General features: G+C 40.2%; 1 protein-coding gene and 1 long non-coding RNA gene across 9 annotated transcripts in view; one reads left to right on the top strand and one right to left on the bottom strand.

Moving 5' to 3' along the window:
* Positions 1-3,900, bottom strand: part of LOC138757127 (uncharacterized) — a 38,040-nt gene extending 34,140 nt beyond the window's left edge. The window contains exon 1 of the long non-coding RNA XR_011353353.1: positions 3,751-3,900. This is a non-coding gene — a long non-coding RNA (uncharacterized lncRNA). The remainder of the gene's footprint in view (positions 1-3,750) is intronic.
* The window catches only part of LOC138757126 (transcription factor 4-like), a 664,743-nt gene that overhangs the window by 409,837 nt on the left and 233,457 nt on the right, over positions 1-21,449 (top strand). For all 8 annotated transcript variants that reach the window (XR_011353352.1, XM_069923937.1, XM_069923938.1 and 5 more), the window contains 2 exons: positions 797-932; positions 4,785-4,834. Coding sequence is in view for 7 of the 8 variants with exons in the window: in XM_069923937.1 (XP_069780038.1) it covers positions 797-932; positions 4,785-4,834 (186 nt within the window). In the remaining variant the exon portion in view is untranslated. The remainder of the gene's footprint in view (positions 1-796; positions 933-4,784; positions 4,835-21,449) is intronic.

Below are 21,449 nucleotides of genomic sequence, written 5' to 3'. Positions count from 1 at the left end.
GCAGTGGACATGGCAAAATAACCATGCAAGGCATTTTTTGAGACTTACTCTTCAGAACGCGCTCAATCTTTTAAAACCCCAAATCACACGCATGACTCGTCTGACGTCATCACGCACTGACGCCACATAAACAGTTTGATGCCTTCTGGGAGTTGTAGTTCTGCCATAGTGCTGCTACACTGGATTTCTCAATTCTTTTCATTTCTAATTAAAGATAATTGATCTGACATGTTCACGCTTTATTTTCCACAGTTGTTGCCTAAACAGCAAAGTCTGCCCAACTATATTTTAGAGAGTGTTTGAATGGTCAGATAATGGTTTAGATCGTTATAGAGATGGAAGGGAATGATTTCCATAGAGATGGAAACACACTTTTTTTGATTAAATGGAAGAAGTTATGAACAATTTGGCTTATCTTGGGATACTGCCTGGGAGAGAGAGATGGAGTTCATGGTGACAGCTGGAATTAATTATTTCAGCCCTTCCTCTGTAATACCAGTAGGTAAAAAGTTGTCTTCAGCAGAATAGGTGGCTTTTAAAATAGTCTGCAACACTTTCAAAAGTAAATGCAATGCACAATATTTAAAACAATAATATTTACTTTTTGAGGGAATAATAACCCTAAGCCAAACTTTACACTTCAAATGTTTGCAGCTGTATTCAGTGCAGTGTGATTAATACAGGGTGCAGTCAATTGAGGCAGTATTGATGTGAAATAGTTCTTTCCTGACGATTTTTGTACATTTAAGAGCAAGAGGACTATCCTAACAATTTTTTTCTTTTTTTTATGTTACAGTCCAGTCTCCTTGGGCATGACATAGGTATGGGCAGTCCAGGAGCCATTTCACCTCCAGGCACCAAGCCAGGGTCACAGTATTATCCGTATTCCAGCAATAATCCCCGTCGGCGACCAATGCATGATTCCTCCATGGGTGAGTGATGTTGCACCTTCTACTTTTATTTTTCTTTGCCTTGCCCTTTGATCTCTGATTCTTCAGTGACCTCCTCACAGCTCTTAGTATTTGTATTTCATATTCTGAAACACGGTCATGAATTATTATTTTCGACATTTACACTATTGAATGTTATAAATTACAACGAGGAATGGACAGAGCTTTCGCCGTTTGGTCTGAGGATCAAATGCAATATCTTGTTCATGCACAATAAATCGCGAATATAAAGATGTACTTTATCGAATGGGTACCAAACCACATCCAATTATGTTTAAGCTAAGGTTTAAGCTAAGGATTTACTGCAAACTAGGTTTTCAAAATGAACTTCTTAACATGATCTTTGAACATGTAAATTACCAGACTCTGCAGTGCACCTTCCCCTACCCCAACTTGCCAAAGCAAAGCTGAATACTTTTGTGATCCTTGTATGCAGCATAGCTAATAATGACATCCTGTTATTGCTTTGTAGTTTGAATTCATTCATCTTTATTTGGATACATACAGTATATTTAGGAGATCACAATCAGTTTTGATGGAAAATATCAGAAGTGATGCTGTGGGATGAGGAAACCTGCCGAAAAGCAGGAATAGCAGAAAACAAATTGCTTGTGTTGTTTGATGCCTTGATGATTCTAGAGACAATTACAACTTTCCCTCGCTAATGTGTCTTCAGTGAAATGCCTGTTTCCAGAGTTTGCTCATTGGGTGAGACCTCATGAGACCAGTCGATGCAAAATCTTTATTTTAAGCACCCTATAGCAAGTGGATACATTGCTATAAAATCACTACTTAACACTTTATCATTTTGTTCTTCTATTATACAGATAGTTAGATCAGTGACCCTTGTTTCAAAATATGAAATTTTTTTTACTTAATCCAGTTCACACACCTTTCATGAAAGTGACAGAATATCTTGATTATTGAAAATATTTAAACTGATTTGGCGAAGAACCGGTTAAATCATACCTGATGTGTCATAATTTCATAAATATTGCTGCTCAAAATTTCCCTTTATTTGCTTCATTACAAATGCCTTGAGGCTTCAAAACTTAACGTATAATCCTCATCAATTTAGGAAATATCCACATTGCCAAATGGATTTGTACTGTCAAATTGACTTCAGAAGTGACTTCAGTGAAATTTATATAGGTTAATAGATAGTTGGTAGCAAATTGTTTGGTGATTCGGAGTGATGCTGGGAAAGGTAAGAGTAAATAAACCACAAGCTATTACAAAGTGCATTATATCACCAAGAGCTGAATTTAAAGTAGTAATTAGATTTATAATACTGTATGAAATAGCTTAAGATTTCCTCTCAACTCCGTCGCATCAGCCTGAATCACTGGTGATTTTAAAATAATTATCCATTATCTATGTTGCCAAGGTAAAATAGAAAGCTGAATTTAAAACTGCAAGTTTTTTTTGCTTGTGAAATAGATCGTTTTATATTAGTTTCATGTCATCGCTGCCTGCCTGCTGGTGATTTAACCTACTTCCATGGTTATTATTGATGGCAAGAGAAATGTTGAAAGCATCTCAATCATTTGATAGTTAACTTAGTATCAAGTTCATCTCGCATAAAAAGTCCAGTTCCAGGGAATTAAGCTGCACATTATATAAAATTAACAGGAACATGAAATGTCTTACAAGTAGCACCATCCTGAGTCTGCAATGTATTTCATGGTTGATTACCTTTGGGAAAACTGAAGTATTTTTAATTTTCCCCAAAGAGATTAATTGGGAAGGATATAGACCTCAAGAAGGTAAAATATGCAAGGCATATGGCAGAAGCAAGGCAATTTGCTGAATAATCTCATTCAACATTTTGTACATTCTTGTTGCTTTGAGATGATGTCACAGGCAATAAAGCAACAGTTAAGCAGTTTAATCCAAACTCTGAAATAACTTTCCTGTTCACCAGTCACCTCATCCTTGTTCTCTGAAGTGCCTACTTAGAATAGAGCACAATGAGTAATTCTCATGATGTAAGCATGACCCAGATATTTATAACTCTGGTAATTGAGCATTTATGAGCAGGACATTGACAAAAAATAACATGCATATTTGACTATCTATATCTATATATACATGGTATTTTAATCTGATCAAATTGAAACTGTTATTTAGGAGTAAATCTAATAATGAAAGTTATTAACATGTCAGTCCGATCCTTTCTTCATTGGTTTCAGTGGTAATGGTTAAGAAAGGAAATGGTGGTCCTACAACTACAGAAGAATGATTGATTGAAGTTTTACCACAGTGGAATATAGTGAAGCCCCATTGGTAGTAGCACATGAAAAAAATCACCACCCAATAATGACCAACAATATTGACATCATCATGTGCTGTAGTAATGCCTGAGGAGTGGCTAGCTGTGAAGTGTAGCCAATTGTTTGCAGTTCCATCTGTGATTTACTGTCTTAATGAACCTGTGCTCTGAGATCATTTAACGTTATAGCGGCAACAAAAATAGTGATGGTAAAGGGGTTGAGTGTTTTCATTTTTTTTAAATTTTTCCTCCCTCATCAATCCTCAAACCCCTCCCCAATCACCACCCACTCCACTCACCACCTTTCCTCCTCCCCTTCACCCTGACCACCTGCCCCTCACCACCTTCCCCTCACCCCCACCCCTTCACTTCCATGCCCCTCACTTTCCATTCCCCCTCCACCACTCACCCCACTTTAACCTCCCCTTCACCATCCTCCTCCCTGCCCCTCCCCCCCTCTCCCACCTCCCCTTCACCCCCTCCTCTCCCACCCTCCCCCTTTCACCCCTCACAAGGCCGCGATCAGACCTGGAGCGCCTGGCGACGATCCCGCTCACTCCCGGTCGAGTGTTTTCAGATGTGATTTTAATTGACAGGCATGTGGAGAGGACCACCTGTGAACAAGGACCACTTTTTGTGGGAACCGCCTATGGTCGCTTTTGACAGGCTTAGCTGCATTTCCCATTGTTCATTGGTAATAATCAGATGCAAGTTGTCAAAAGTTATCAGACACTTCAATGGATTAGTTGCTGATTTTATTGCACATGATGCTGAGTGTGTGCTGCTGAGCAAGGAAGCGCTATCTGACACAGTCATGCTATTAGTAAAATGTAGCTTGAATTTCATTTCCCTTATGAGTTTTGATTTTATGTAATGAGGCCTTTATTTTTAAATTACTGAAGTCACATTCATTTCTCAACTCTTTTCTTGACATCTTCCCTGCAGTACAAGCTTAAGGGGGGGGGGGGGGGGGGGGGAAGACTGTCAATACATTAGGGTATTTGATTGCCATTGATTTTAAAATACAGCTTATCAGCTTATATTTCACTTGTATGCTGCCACCTCCTGGATGCCTCTCCAAAAAGACATGTGCAAACTAAGTGTGGAAACTCCTATATATTGCTCAGTTGGGACAACTTTGGCTGGCATGATACTGAACTATTCAAACCTGATGTCCACTAATTAGTTGGTCTTAAGAAACTGTCTGAGGCATAACTGGACCGAAAAATTGGAGTTCCTTGTATTAACAGTTTTAAATGTAGGTATTCATTGAGGTGCTTCGACTCAGATGTGGGATGACAGCTTTGCAGTATTCATTGACATCTATAAATAACCACTTTGGGAAGGTATCAAAAATGGACCCTACCTGTAAAACTTCAACCTAATAGGAGTCACTGTAGGGTAAAAGAAAGGTTGGGTAAATTTTGTCTTTGGATTTTGTTTATCAATGATCAATTGGCATCATTCTTTGCAATGAAAATGACTATAAGTCTAATTGATTTTTACAAATGGCCTCCATTGAAAGAAGGTCTCTGCTAACGTATAAACTTGCTAATTTGCAGAGATGCCTCCGAAAAAAGTTAGGAAGGTTCCTCCAGGATTACCATCTTCGGTAAGTTACACTTGTTTTTAAATTGCTATATGTCAAAGTATAGATGAAAGTATTTTAAAGTCTAATGTTATATCAACAATCAAAAGGGAAGTGGGTGCGATATTAGGGAAAGTTTATTTCACTGCGTTTGGAAGCTTTGGTTTGTAAGGTAATTTATGAATCATGATATGTCAAGTGTCAGAGTGATATGGTGAATAACTCAACTGGGATTAACATTATCAATATTACAATTTAAACTTTGCTGCTTCTCTCTCTTCCAAATGTGATTAGATTTATCTGGTCCTTAGGTTTGAAAAAAGCCATGAATAAACAAATGTGTTTTGTAATTGTTTTAAATCGATTGATCATAAATAGATTTTCCTGTAGCTTCAGAAGCTCACCATCCACTGGTCCTTAGCACTAATTTCTGTATTCCACTCATTCTGCATGTAGAGGCAGATTACATAGCCCTTTGCTGGAATCCCATTTCTAACTCACCAATCCTCCTACCAAAATGGTCAATTATGTGAGAGGTGCTGACACGATTTGGATGTCACAGGCAAAGCTCATTCATCATTTTTATCTTTTCAAATGCCAGTTTTTTCTATGGGAGGAGGCTGCTAAATGAATATTTAGAGAAGAAAATGTTCCCCTCCTTAGCTGAAATCAATAGTGGTGGAGTTCAAATTGTATGAGATCTATTGACATCCGGGTTGAGATAATCTAGCTTAGCATATCTTTGAATAAATGATGAAAGCTGTTTTTATGGCACATTTCTACTTTACCCATTAAGCTATCAGAAAATTGTTCAGATAATTAAAAGGGACTTACAAGGGACAATGTGGTGGTTTTTTCAGTACAATGAAACAAGCTACGTTAGTTGCCAAATATTTTCGCTCCATGTCAAGACAAAATTTAAAATTCATTTGTTGTGAAGAGCAGATTCAAGGATGCAGTAATACGCTTCTTATCCATCAGTTTTTATGTGAATGATGGTTACATGTAAAACAAATGTCATGTTTCCTGATGTCCTGTTTAAAACAGAAACAGCTCCACTTTGGCATTTATTTTCTGGGGGAAATGCTCTAGTGGCATTTGTGAATTCTGTAAAGAAGCTAAACTTGATATATAAGGAATCTAAACTACCACGAATCTTCAAAGATGTGCACTCTTCTGTGTTAGTGCAGATAAAAGATAAATTTAATAATTAATGTACTGTTTTTGCTTGCAATTTTGCAAATTGTTCCACCCTGATATTTTTATTAATTTATGAACAACCCATTGGTCAGTTGCTGTTGAGCAATTTGTAGTTTATAGTGTGACCTATCTAAATGCCACAGTGAAATCATTGGGTTTTTTTCTGCCTCCACTTTCCACAAATAAGACACCAAGAGAAAGTTGAAAGAGATGATTTGGTACCTATTAATCCTGACTAACACACTTTGTCGAGTAAATATTCGACACTGGTTAACTGCAGGTTATACTGAGAGCAATTGTTTATCTTAGTTACATTTCTGTTTTTGCCCTCTGGGCTTTGACTTTTCTAATTGTACAGCTTTGGGCTTTAACTTGACATTTAGAAAGATTTTAATTTCCAAATTGAATATATGCTCTAAGTAATCTTATTTGCCAAGATCTGATGTGGTGGACAATCTAATTGGACCTACAGTATGCTAGACCTGCCTTTTTGCAGCCGTTTTAAATATGTGTGCACCATTCCTGATAATCCAAAATAAAAATGTCACAGCAAAGAAAGCTGAGGCATCTGAGATCTGAGTAAACTGGGTAAGCAATCATATACTTCCTTAATCAAACATTATAGGACTGTGAACTTGTCACCATGAAGTTGTCAAGGTATATCTTGGTTGTTCTTCTTTAAATTAGATGGAGAAATAAATGGAAAGAAAGGTTAGATTGAAAAGGGCTGAAAAGAAGGAAAAATTATAGTTAAACCTGAGGAACAAGAATTCCTTTGTAATGATGTTGTTATTACAAGTAATTATTGATAAGGATGAATAATATTTAATCTCTTGGTGACTTTATATTGTATTGTGTATGCAAATGCAGGAGTATCATACCATTCAACTTAACTCAGAGATGAGGCAAACGCCAAAATGTTGTTAGAAGTAAAACACGGAAGTCTACAGAGACTGTCGTTGAAGTAAAAACACAATGCTGAAGAAACTCAGTATGTCAAACAGTGTCCTTTTTGTAGCAAAGATAAAGATATATAACTGACATTTTGGAGTTGAGCCCTTCCTCGAGGTATGGAAAATGTCGACAGGCCTCCGAACAAATAGGTAAGGGAGGGGCGTTGTTGTGGGAAGAAGCATGGTCCCAAAGGCAGGAGGTAATAGGCGGAGAAGGGAGAGAGGGCACCGCAGCAAACAGGAGGAGGAGGGATGGCTCTGTGAATAGAGATAGAAGGGTGTGGAGAGCTGAGGGAAAGAAGACAGGGGGAAGGGAAAGGAAGGGAGGGGGAAAAGACAGCAGGTCAGCAGAAACAGGAGAAGTCAATGTTAATCCCATTAATGCCCCCTTCCCTTTCTATTAGGGGGAACACGTCCGGAATAAGATCCTCTAATTGTTTAAGTTGATCAATATCAAATAGAGAGTTTGCCAATAAAACACGCAGTGTGGAATGTTATTGACTGACTGTCTGCAGACTTGTGGTTCTAAAAGGAATCTGCATCCATTTTGGGGAAATGAAAAGATCCTTTTGGATTTGGTTCATAAAAATGTGCAGTGCATTTTTTTACTTGTTGTGAACTATCTAGGCTTGTAAAAAGAGTTTTTCTGTGAATGGACTGAAAGGTTATCTATAATTTTATAGAAAGTCATATATAGCACAATTTGCAGAATATAGGATTACAATGAAAAGGAAGATCAAATAAGCACCAAGCAAGGACAGCATGAGAGCACTGTTATGGGGTTCATTGACTGATGGGAAGGAACCATCTTTAAATCTGTTGGTGCATGTTATCACACTCTCAAGCCTTCTCCCTGATTGGAGGAGGAAAAGGAATGTGTGTCCAGGGTGTGATTAAATCATTCAGTATATTAGCTGCCTTTCTCAGGTAGAAGGAGATAGAACCATGGAACACTACTACACAGAAAAAGGCCTTTCAGCCTATCATATCCATGCGGATTTTTTTGTTTTTTGCTGAGTACTATCAACCTACACCAGGACCATAACCCTCCATATCCATTCCATCCACGTACCTATCAAAATTTCCCTTAAACCTTGCAATCAATAGGGGGAGGAGGAATTTGGTATATACCACATTGTTTTTTATATATGAATTATATTTCAAAATATTTGAATGTAATGTGGCTCAAAATTTTAAATAAAGTATTCAAAAAAATTGCAATCAAATATCCATCCACCACTTCCGCCGACAGCACATTCCATGCACTCACCAATCTCTGAGGGAAGAAATTCCCCTTATCTTCCCCTAAACATTTTACTTTACACCTGAAACCTAATGGAAAAAGCTTGCGTGCATTTACCATACCTAAACCCCTCATTATTTTGTATATTTCTATTGTATCTCCCATTTTTGTCTGCTCCAAGGAATAAAGTCCTAACTTATTCAACCTTTCCCTGTAACTCAGCTCCTGAAGCCCACCAATATTGATTGCAATATAGGTAAGTGACAAAAACTGTACCGTGCCAGCAATCGGGAGTGGGGTTTGAATCCTGTGCTGTTTGTCCAAATATATATTGGTATTCTCCCAATATCTGTGTGGGTTTTCCCCGGGAGCCCTCATGAAATTTACAGGGGTTGTATGTCAATTGAGTGGCATGGACTTGTGGCCTGAAAGGGCTAGTTTCTGTGCTGTAGGTCTAAATTTTTTTTTTAAATTCCAAACTTCCTTCATCTTCTAAGAAAGTAGAGGTGTGACTGCACTTTCTTGATCATCGCATCAATGTGGTTGTCCCAGGTCAGGTTATTTGGGATACTTATTCCTACAAACTTGAAGCTCTTTCAACTTCATGTGAACAAGGGTGTGGACTTTGTCCTCCTCTCCTAAAGTCCATGATCATCACCTTTGTCTTATTGATGGTGAAAGAGAGGTTGTTAACTGGCGACTATGCTTTAAGACTTTTAGCATCTTTCCTGTTTTCCAACATCATTATTTGATACCTGGCCCACTGCTATGCTGTGATCAGCAAATTTGAAGATAGAAATGGAAGGGTATTCAGTTGGGCAGTCGAAGCTGTAGAGTGAGAATAGCAGGGGAAATGAAAAGTCATCCTTGAGGAGCAATGGAGAGGCTGTTACCCATCTTCACTGATTGGAGTCTCTTGGACAGGAAGTCAAAGATCCATTTGCAGAGGGGGGCTCTAAGGCCTGGATCTTGAAGTTTGGGAATGAGTTCAGCAAAAGCTATGGAATTGAAGGTAGACTTATAATCTATGAACACTAATTTAACATACATAATGTTTGGGACGGACATTTTTTTTTCCTTTATTTGCCCCTTTGGTCCACAGTTTTAAATGTGCAATCAAACAATTCACAACTAATTTAAGTGGACATTCCAGACTTTATTCAAGTTTATTTGTATACATTTTGATTTGACCATGTAGAAATTGCAGCACTTTTTAAACATAGTTCCCTCATTTAAGGGCACCATAATGTTGGGGACATTTGGCTTCAGGGGTGTGTGTGAGTACAAGATGCATTTAATTGGTGCAAGTATAAGAGAGCTAGGCTTGTTTCTATGCTTTTGATCACCTCTGGAGTCTGCAGTTGCCATTTTTCTACTTGAGGATCAGAGTTGTGCCAATGAAAGTCAAAGAAGCCATTATGAGGCTGAAAAACAAGAATAAAACATCGTCCAAACATTAGGATTACCAAAATCAACAGTTTAGAATAACATTCAGAAGAAAAGAGACTGGTATTCCAAGGAATATCTCTGCCTGTGATGAAGAAAAATCAGATCAGAAGGAGGATGTTGTGGATTTGTCAATGACTGCTGTCATCTGAAGACATCATGAAAAGAAATACAGAAGCCACATTGCAAGCTGCAAACCACAAGTTAGCCACAGAAATGATGGCCAGATTACAGTTTGCCATGAAGCATTTCAAAGAGCTTGCAAAGAGTTCTGGAAAAAGAACTTGTGGACAGATGAGGTCAAGAATAACCAGAGTGATCGCACGAGCAAAGTGTGGACATGTAAAGGAACTGCCCATAATCCAAAGCATACCATCTTTGGTTTGCATATTGCAGTGTAGTTCTGTATTTCTCTTCATGGAGTCTTCTCCAGACGTTAGTCATTGACACGTCCACACCTGCCTGCTGAAGAGTGCTTCTCATCAGTCAGGCAGACGTTTGGGGATTTTTCTTCATTATGATGGAATTCTTCTGCCATCAGCTGAGGAATTCTTCCTTGGAATACTAGTCCCCTTGCAATTACTGAGCTCATCAGAATGCTCATTTTTCTTAATGATGTTCCAGACTTGATTTTGGTAATCCTAAAGTTTGGGCACTGTCTCTCACTGTTTTATTCTTGTTTTTCAGCCTCATAATGGCTTCTTTGACTTTCATTGGGCACAATCCTGGTCCTGATGTTGAAAAATGGAAACTACAGACATCAAAGGTGATCAAAAGCTTAGAAGCAAGCCTAGCTCTCTTATACCTGCACCAGTGAAACAAAATTTCCCAAACATTATTGTGGCCTAAAATGAGGGGACTATATATAAAAGTGCTGTAATTCCTACATGGCCAAACCAAAATGTGTACAAATAACCTTGAATAAAATCCAGAATATGCACTTTAATTACATGATTACATATTTAAAACTGTAGAGCACAGGGCCAAATAAAGGAAAAAAAGTCTTTGTCCGAAACCTTATGAAGGGCACTGTATCCAAGAGTTGATGAGAGTCATGACTGGCCTCTCAAAGCACTTCATGTTAGTGGATGTCACAGTCCTTTTGACACATTATAATACTTTCTTTTGACACTGGCTTGGTGCCCTTCTTGTAGAAAGTTGGGACTTCTGTTTGTTGCTGGCAGATATTAAAGATATATCTGTGTGGGCTCTCAGGGCACATCTTGGGGCTCCATAAACCACAATAGCAGATAATTAAAAGGGGAGAATGTTGGTAGAATAGTTGCTGCAATCAGGCAAAAAAGGGTGAGAGTTGGATTGGTCATATTGGAGAGTTAGCATCAATCAAAACACAAGAGGGAAAATACTTTATTCGTTTTTGGAATCAGACGGGTATTCAAGAGATTACCTTCTTTGTAATTAATGTATTTTAATGTCAGAAGGAAAGAAACATGATGACTTTTGGGCATTCTGATGTAAATTTCTGTCTTTGTGTAATCCAGCCTCCATAGTTGTTCGTGAGTGTATGAGAAAGAGCCAAGGCAAAGGTCAGTTAGTCTCTTTGATCAGCTGAAGGGAAGAACTCGCATTTAGTCATGCCATTTTTGAATTCTGGAAATATAAATGAGAATATTTAATTCAAAGTGAAATCATCTCCAGGAAGTGAAATAAACATAGGAAATGACTGAAAAGGAAAAAGTCATTTTTAAAAATTCCAACAGTAATTAATACTGAAGCAATGAAAACGCATAGTTATAAAATTAAATGTTCACCAGCAGAGAGATTCCTCAACAGTAATTAAACCTTATCATACCATTAACTTACACCTGAATGTGTCCCTTATCATACCATTAACGTACACCTGAATGTGTCAGCCATAACCTCTGTGTGGCTTTGTGGTGCATCTTCACATTTTGCATAGCCTTGAGACTGGATTAAAGATAATAACAAGTAAATCACAAAAATCTGGAGACCCTGTGGTTGAAGTAAAATCACAAGATGCTGGAGAAACTCAGCTGGTCAACCAGAGTCCTTTATGCAGCAAAAATTTAAAAAAATACATAACCAATGTTTTGGGCTTGAGCCCTTCATCAAGAAATGAAAGAATGTTGGAGGTTGTCTGACAAAAGGATGGATGGGAGGAAAGGAGGGTGGCAAAGGCAGGTGATGATAGGTGGAAAAGGGAGGGGAAGACGGCAGCAATCAGAGGGAGGAGGGATTGCTAGTGGGTGGAGGGGGAAGGAAGGGGAGAACTGGAAAGGGAGAGGGGAAAAAAAGGTGAGCAGGTTAGCAGAAAGCAGTGAATTCCATCTGGCTGGATGGAAAATAAGGTTTTATTCTTCCAATCTGCAGATGGTCAGGGTGGGACAATACATAGGTCCATGGACAGACATATTGAGCATGGTAGTGTGACTCAGAATGGAGATGGCTAGCTACTGGGTGGCCTTTGTTGTGGCAGAAGGAGCGGAGATGCTCAGCAAAGTGATCTGCTAATCCGCGACTGGTCTCTCCGATGTAGAGAATGCCATAAAAGTAGTGCCGGATGCAGTAAATCAGTCCTGTGGTTATACAAGTGAAGTGTTGCTTCACTTGAAAGGACTGTTTGGGGGCCCTGGACCATGGTGTGGGAGGTGATGTTGGCACTAGTATATATTCTCCTTGAATGTAGCCATCTTCACTGGCTTACTGTCTGCCACATGCCAAGCACAAATCAATGATGTCAATGTGGCTTTCTTCATCTCATTTCACATTGAAAGCTTCACCATCATTTGCAAAGTCTGAGCATGTGTTATTGAAGCACATTCTTAAAGTCCTGAGAGCATCTTTCTTTTATTTCTGATCAGCTGTTAAAATAGAGACTTGCCTCTCTTCGCAGTTAAAAGGTTAACCAAAAATTCTCTGGAGAGAGAAACTGTGAAATATAACCGTGCAATCGATGGGGCTCTTAGTGCATACTTGTGCTTTAAATCATCGCAAGATCAATGCGGTAGATTTTCCCATGGTCTTTTGTGCAGTGGCAAGTATGTCTTATTAAATTGTGCACGTTTTTTCCCCCCCAGGGTCTTTTATACATTGAGCATGTATGTCCTTTATTCCCTCTACAATTTCCCTGTCTTGTGAAAACGTAATACGTCACTTGTGATGTCACCACTGAGGCAAACTCCGCGCCCCCCCGCCCCCCTTAAATGCTGGGTTCCTGATGAACCAGGTAAACCATGGTCCAGTGAGAGAGGCTCCCAGTGCAGCAGGCCCAGTTTCCTGGGAGGATTGACGGTCTGAAAGGGCTATTGTTTCCTCTTTTCTATCTGCTATTCCTGTGGAAAGAGCACCAGTGAAAATGAATAAAAAAGTCTCGGGACTGTGGATTTTGAGCATTTAATTATTTTGTTATGAAATGCCTCCATCAATATCCACATCTGAAATTTCAATTATGGGTTACTTTTAATCCCATGGGACTACTCTTAAAACTGTGCAGAATGCTTTCATTATGCTTTCTAATGTTAGCAGTAATCTACAAGGTTCAGTGAGATTGACAGCAAAACCTCGTTCCAACATCTGAGGACTGGCTCACCTCAGATCTGTGTGCTTAGCCATCTACTGTACATACTGCTTACTCCTAACTGCATTGCCAGATTCAGTTCTAACAGAATCATCCAGTTTGCAGATGATACAGCCATAGTTGGCTTCATCGGCAGCAGTGATGAGTTGACTGACACAGAGGAGGTTGAGCAGCTCCTTAAATAACGTGAGGACAACAAAATGAGTTTCAACATGGATGAGACGAAGGAGGTGGTTGTGGTCTTCAAGAGGAGGAAGGTTGAACATTCTGCATTACACATAAGTGGCTCCATCAATGGAGAGGATAGAGAGCACAAAGTATCTTGTTATGCAAACAAAGGACGAACTATCCTCATTAATCAGGAGGCCACAGCAGAGCCTACATTTCCTATGGCGGTTGAGGGCAAGGGTGCTAGCCCCCATCTTGACAACCTTTTGCAGGTGCACAATTGAGAATGTAATATCTGCCTGCATCATTGTATGCTAGCTGCAACACATCAAACTGGGTCAATACAGAGGATCATTAAAGCTGCTGAGAAGTTCACTGGGGTATCCCTTTCTTCTAGTGATGACACTGTTGCCAGAAGTGTTGCTTCAATAGGGCTCAAAGAATTATTGAGGACCCTTTCCATCTAGCACACTGTGCCTTTCACCCACGACTATCAAGGAGGTACAGGAGCATCAAAACAGAACTGCCAGGCTGGGAAATAGCTTCTTCTCATATGCTGTGAGGTAGATGAATTGTACCCTGTAACTAAGTTAATCATTACAAAATCTTTATATATTTATGTTGTTATATCTATGTATCTAAGTGATTATAATATAATGTATATTTAATACTTGTGTGAACCGTGGTCTGGAGAAATGTTGTTTCCTCAGGTTGTATATGTCTCTTTGGCTTGGCTTCGCGGACGAAGATTTATGGAGGGGGTAAAAGTCCACGTCAGCTGCAGGCTCGTTTGTGGCTGACAAGTCCGATGCGGGACGGGCAGACACGGTTGCAGCGGTTGCAGGGGAAAATTGGTTGGTTGGGGTTGGGTGTTGGGTTTTTCCTCCTTTGCCTTTTGTCAGTGAGTATGTAATCAGATGTTAAAAGGCAAAGGAGGAAAAACCCAACACCCAACCCCAACCAACCAATTTTCCCCTGCAACCGCTGCAACCGTGTCTGCCCGTCCCGCATCGGACTTGTCAGCCACAAACGAGCCTGCAGCTGACGTGGACTTTTACCCCCTCCATAAATCTTCGTCCGCGAAGCCAAGCCAAAGAAAATATGTAATCAGATGTTAATAAACTTGAAAACTATGGTTAATTTCCAGTTTTTCGCTGTTCCTCAAACTAAGTTTTGCCTCTGCTCACCTTGACTGTAAATTGAGGAAGGTGGGTGTGAGACTTGCAGTGATATTTGAGAAATCTCAGAAACAATAGCAACATGGACATGGAAATCTGCAGCACAATTCCCAATGTAGAGCCAGCCTACTAACCTACTGCCTCGAATTTCTCTGCTGCACAGCCCTCCTTTTTTTTTCTCAATTCCACATACCTATTCAGAAGTCCTTTGAAAGGTTTTTTAAATAAACTGGCTTTTTAAATTTCTAAACAGTCTGCGAGAAATCCCTGCAAGAATTGCCAACACAAAAATATGCATATTACCAGATACTGAAATGATGAATCTCTAAAATTCCAGGTGTTACACATCTGCTTTTTTTAAAATAAAGGGTGGTGCACAAATGTGCTGGAGAAACTCGCTCCTTTTTTTTGTCTGTTCGTGGTTTCCAGAATATTTGAAAGGTTCTTCAATAACAGCTGTACACCTGTGCTTCTAAGAACTACATGACTGCTATTATTTTGACGATTTGTTACTCAGCGCACAGTCTCAGTGAAGAACCAGTAATTAAATCATACAGCAAACCATTTCAACAATCAACAAAGTGGACCTTTAGCAAACCTGGAAAAGCCCCAATTGGAACAATCCCAAGGAGTCATGTTGGTAGAAGTCAAAGTCTGGCTGTTTCAGGTATTAAATTTCTTGCAGAGAAACATATCCAGGTATCCAAAACAGATCTGGCATACATCAGGTTGGGTGACAGAATGATTACAATAGTCCTTGTTGTCAGTCTAAAAGCATGGTTCATTTATGAGATTGCTGAAACCTAATCTCTTGGCATACATGTGTGGTATGTTTGATGGTTTAGTTAAATTATGTTGTACTAGAAGCTGGCCACTCACTTGGAGAGAAAAAAGATATTTGTTCTTTGATACTATAAGTTCTAATGAAGCAGAATCAGTTTGTGATAGTTGAAGAAACAAGAACAGGTTAGAGCTCAGATCATATTTGTAGCCTTTTTGATGCTTCTGTTTAATTCAGGTAGTCCAAGTTATTCTTGTCTGGATACCAGCCAGTTACGCTTGAGTGCAGCAGAAGTATTAGGCCTGAAATAGTCACCATCTTCCTTTGGGTGTGTGGTCCCTCAGGATGGAACTTTTTTAAAGAAACTAGCATCTGACTGATATGCATGCAGAACTAGTACACAGACAAAACAGAAAATTGCTCTTTTATTCTGGTCCAGTAAAGAAGAGAATTTTCCCCTCAAAAATATGAGCATATGAGCAGTTATTTTTAGGGGCTGGATAACAAAGTCACAAGTTAAATGACTATCAGCATGACAAAGCTTGCTCTTTTACAAACTAGAAATTCTTTTATCTGCTATATTTCTGGAAAATCTTCTTTACATCCTCTCCATTGCATTTCAGTTTCTTTGGCAGAGGCTGATTTCCTATTGCTTGCTACTTTAATTCCCTACCCACTCCCACTTTGACATCAACCTATGCCCTCCTGCACTACTACAATGAGGCTCGAGAGGCAAGCTTGAGGATCAGCACCTCATCTTCCATCTGGCAACGTTGCAGCCTTCTGGATGCAGTATTGAACTCGGGGAACTTGATTTCTCTGAATCAAGTGTCTATCTTTGTTCAGCTTATTTGCTTTATCTTCCTCCTTTTTTTAATCACTGGTACATTCTTTTCACTCTGCCTTTTTTGTGTTATTTTGTCTGCATTCTCATTCTCTATCATTGTTTATCTCCCAATTATTCATTCACTAGATAAACCTGTTTACCAGTTGCAATAAAGGGTCCTAACCCAAAGCATTGACTTGCCAATGCATGGATGCTATGTTTGTTCACAAGTTATCCCCATGGTCACCCAGGTTTTACCTCTTACAAGGCTTTTCTCTTCTTCTTCCATCTCTGCAACATAAAGAGCGACCTTTTCCTTCTTCCCAGTTCTAATGAAGGGTCTTGGACCTGAACCATTAACTCTGTGTATCGTTTCACAAATGTGTCCTTACCCACTGAATACTTCAATTATATTCTTTTTACCTTCTGGATTTCTAGCATCTTTAGTTTATTTGAATTTTATTTACTTATTTTCAAAGGTTTAGATTTAGAATAACTTTCTTGCTTTTGTATTCTGCCTCTATTTATAAAGCCAAAATTCTACAGTTTTTGACAGCTTTATCCACTTGCCCTGCCACCTTCTACAGTTAGTGTGTGAACCTCCAGATCTTTCTGTTCCTGCAATCTTTCCTTTTCCATGTACTTACAGAGGAAATTATGTTCCCTTCTACCATCTGTACCTCTCTCCTGGTGTAAACTTGGCTTTTTTTGCATTGAAATTGTCCAAATGGTTTTGTTCCTTTAAACTCACAAGTGGCCTTGTAATAAAGTTGCTTTTTCTAACCATTCCTTCCAAAGATGGAAAACGGGGATCTAAATAGAGTGGCTTCTTCGAATGACATGGTGATGCCATTAAACTGTTCTTCCAAACCTTTCTTGATGTTAAGTGGGTAATATGGCATCTTTTTCAAGGTATTAAAGGTAAAGGTTCCAAGGCTTTTTCTATTGAGAGTGGGGGAGATTCAAACAAGAGGACATGGATTGAGAATGAAGGGGGAAAAGTAAATGGGAAACATGAGGGGGAATTTCTCCACTCAGAGGGTGGTGGGAGTGTGGAATAAGCTTCTGGCCAAAATGGTAGATGCAGGCTTGATTTTAATATTTAAGGAAAAGTTGGATAGGTATTATGGACGACAGGGGTATGGAAGGATATGGAATGGGTGCGGATCATTGGGACGAGGTGGGAGAGGGGGTTCGGCATGGACCTGAAGGGCCAAACTGGCCTGTTTCTGTGCTGTAATGGTTATATATTGTAATATTGTCATGTAGTACTACATTTTTTAAGATGCCAGGCTACCTGCACAATATCAAAAAAATTCTGAAAGAATATATTAATGGCATCACCAATTTGTTGATTGGTTGCAAACCCATCGTTGCTTGCTAGTGTAAAAAATGGGCCCAGAGGACCCCAAAACCAAGCACCAATAGACATTCACCAAGACAAATGATTACTTAAAAAAAGTTGCTTTTAATTATCTTTAGAGATGAAAACAGGATCAAACTTTAACTTATTACCATTAAATTACTTAACCTAACTTAACCCCCTTCTAATTCTAAATGCATTTGTATGTAATGTGTAAATAAGTTCAGAAAGTTCTTTGATTCACAGTCCAATTTCACTTTTCACTCCTCCAAGTTCACTGGTTGCAGGCAATTATTATACTGTGCGCAGAGTTTAACATTTATTAAGTTCACCAGGCTTTGGTGCTTGAAAGGTAAATGGTTACTACTCAGGAAAGTTCTTGTCAGTTTTCAGAGAAAGATTAGTTGCTCGTTGGACACCCACAACTGATTCCTTTTCACTTCAGTGCCTTGCCGAAGAAACCTGCCCCATCAGGGTTTTCCAGATGATAACCTCTTTCTTTCAGGTCACCACAGAGTTGCTTTTTATTTCCATTATTTCAAGTGAAACATTATGCAGCCAGTCCTCTCCTCTTGTATGGACCACAAGGGCTTTGACCAGGCTGAACTAAGAACTCACAACCCGTCTTCCAAATGGGGTTTTACCACAAGCTTGCCACCAGCTGCTTCTGAACTGTAGAACTGAATTCTCTCTCTCTCTCTCTCTCTCTCTCTCTCTCTCTCTCTCTCTCTCTCTCTCCCTCTCCCCCTCCCCCAGAGAAAACCACATGATCCTCCTAGAGCAGCCAAATGCACCCAGACAGACTGCGGCTCCAGACCTAATCTTCCGAGTTCGTTCATCTGTTGCTTTCCAAAACAATAATCCATTACTCCGCAGCCTGTCCAATTAACGCCTACTTGTGATGTCCTTATAGGCATTCTTCAAAGTTTTTGCAAAAGCATCCGGAGCCTGGACTGTCTGGCTTAAGCAGAGCTCTGGCATTTTAAATGAGATCTATTTTGAAGTGTTTGTATTGATCTACACTTAAAAAAAACCTGCCACAATTTATCTCCCTTAAAACCGATCTATGTACAATATAGAATATAACATAATCTGTCACACTAGTAGCTTGCATCACTTAAAGCTAGTGACTCTTAAGAGAAAGGTGCATTGTGGCTCCAAGTGGTGTTGATGTTATTTGGAAGCAGAGTGTGTGGTAAAAAAATAATGGCTGACTGCAGGCAGGCGCATACACTCTGGTTTTCTGAAGCTGCATTGATCAAGGAGTTGCAAGTATGGAGAAATCCCCTTTACCTTTAGATGGTCACGAGGTCTCTGCACACTTGTGGTAGGGACTCAGTCTGAAGCTAAGTGCCGGGGATAGTGTCCTTGGGGCTCAGCTGTAATGGGGAAAATGTTTAATATCTCACACAAGTGATCTAAGTTTGGGAATGCACCTTTAAATGGCCTTTGGTGCTCGTGCTACCAGAAGTCTCAACAGCTGCTCCATTCACCACTGTCTCATCTCTGATCTTGTAGCAATTTCTATAAACCAGTTTATTTATTGCTCCATCCTGACAAACATCATCTTAAATATTTTATGTGTTGTCAGCTATTTAACTATGACCAGCACTTCATACATGTTGCATTGCATTCACTGACACAACTTCCTCTCTCTTGCTAGAGAAAGTGCCACATTGTTGATGGTGGTAGAACCAAACTGGTGGAGTTGCAGTAATAGCAGTTCTGCCACTGGTGTGGACCCAGGAAAGTGGAGACACACTGCTGGTCTGAAGGGACCAACAACCCTAATTTCGGCGGCTCCCCACAGAATTTGAGAAGCCTGTTTAAGGAGCCACCAGTATTCGAAAGTCTACTCTTGCAGCCACAAGGTCTGTGTCCAAGATGGCAGTGTCTGTGCTCAGCTTTGGCCACAAGGGGTTGCAGATGATCAGCTCAGAGCATCAGAAACGGGATGAAGAGCCCCTGTTGAAGAGGAGAACTAGTGGAGATGACAGGACAGTTGCCACAGCAGCCTGCTAGCAAGGGGCTCAGTGGCTGAGGGACAACAGGACGGTGACCGTGGCACAGACCAGCAAGGGGCTCAACAGCTCAAGGACCCACACAAGCTGGAGGCAACTTGCCGTCAGGGGACTCTCACGGGCTAGGGGTTGCTGGATACTAGTTCATGGGAACCAGGTATCGGAGCCGGGATCTGAGAGGGTGCTGAGGTCAAGAAGGACTGCTGAAGTGCCTTGGGTGCTGAGGACTTACTGATTGTGTGGGATGTTTTGATCTGAACTCAGGTTGCCAATAAATCAAACAGGAGTCTGTGGGCTACTGGAGGTGAATCAATAGACACTGTTTTACTTCTCTTTCTGAGTGAATGCAATGCAACATGTATGAAGTGTTTCTACGGAGTGCCAGGCGATACTAATGGTCACTCTTCGTCTACCTACAGCCAGTAAAGGTTAAAGTAAATTATTGATTTTATATTTTAATGTGACAATAAAAGGAACCTTGAACTGTGAACCAATCTCCATGGAGGTGTAGTGTTAACTATTGATGAAGGAACCTTTTAGAACACTTTTGCTGGTTGTTGGGATAAAATCAATGCCATTTAACAATATTGTAATAAATGTGATTATATTACTGAATGAACAATCCAGAAGTTTGGACTTATGATTCTAAATATTGGTTGGATTTCACCCTTGCATCTGACAAGTTGCATTTAATTAAATCTTTTTTTTATGCTATCAGTTACAGTGACCAGGTAACTACACGATTGTCATAAAATCCCACTGGAAAGAAGTCTCCCATCCTTCTTCATCTAGTCTGTAAGTAACTTCCACCAGGCACCAAAAGGAGTTTGTGGAGGTTTGGCGTGACGTCGGAAACCTTGGCAAACTTCTGCAGGTGTGTGATGGAAAGTGTGCTGACTGGCTGCACCAGAGCCTAGTATGGGGACACCAATACCTCTGAACAGAAAGCCCTGAAAAAGGTAGTGGGTGCAGTCCAGTACATAGGCAAAACTCTCCCCACCACAGAGTAAATCTACATGTAATGCTGCCATCAGAGAGCATTAGCAATCACCAAGAATCCATACCACCCAGGACATGCTCTGTTCTTGCTGATGCCATCAGGAAAGAGGAGTAGGTCCCACAAGACTCATCTCACCAAGTTCAGGGACAATTGCTACCCCTCCACCATCATACTCCTTAACAAACTCAACCGGAGACTTATTTAAGGACCTCTTACTTTGCACATTATTTATTATTAAGATCGAGTCCACGCTGCTGAAGATCCAACTGCGCTGGGTAGGTCACGTCTCCAGAATGGAGGACCATCGCCTTCCCAAGATCGTGTTCTATGGCGAGCTCTCCACTGGCCACCGAGACAGAGGTGCACCAAAGAAGAGGTACAAGGACTGCCTAAAGAAATCTGCCACATTGACCCCCGCCAGTGGGCTGATCTCGCCTCAAACCGTGCATCTTGGCGCCTCACAGTTTGGCGGGCAGCAACCTCCTTGGAAGAAGACCGCAGAGCCCACCTCACTGACAAAAGGCAAAGGAGGAAACACCCAACCCACCAATTTTCCGCTGCAACCGTGCCTGCCTGTCCCGCATCGGACTGGTCAGCCACCAACGAGCCTGCAGCTGACGTGGACTTTACCCCTCCATAAATCTTCGTCCGCGAAGCCAAGCCAAAGATTACTGAATATTGTTTTTTTTCCTGTATTGCACAGTTTGTTTACATTTCTTTCTTTGGTTATATTTCTCACTTTTGTTTGCACATCCCTTCTTCAGTAGAGTTTCATTGCACTTTTGATAAGTAGAAATTCTGCCTGGCCCACTGAGAAAAGAACCTCAGGGTTGCATGTATGTGCTGCGACAATAAATCAGAGTTAAAACCAAAGCTCAAGGAAATCAATCAGCAATTAACC

This window comes from Narcine bancroftii, chromosome 3 (assembly GCF_036971445.1).
Source record: "Narcine bancroftii isolate sNarBan1 chromosome 3, sNarBan1.hap1, whole genome shotgun sequence".
In the NCBI taxonomy this organism is placed as follows: Eukaryota; Metazoa; Chordata; class Chondrichthyes; order Torpediniformes; family Narcinidae; genus Narcine; species Narcine bancroftii.
The sequence above is the reverse complement of the archived record's forward strand: the minus strand, read 5'-3'. Positions and strand labels throughout refer to the sequence as shown.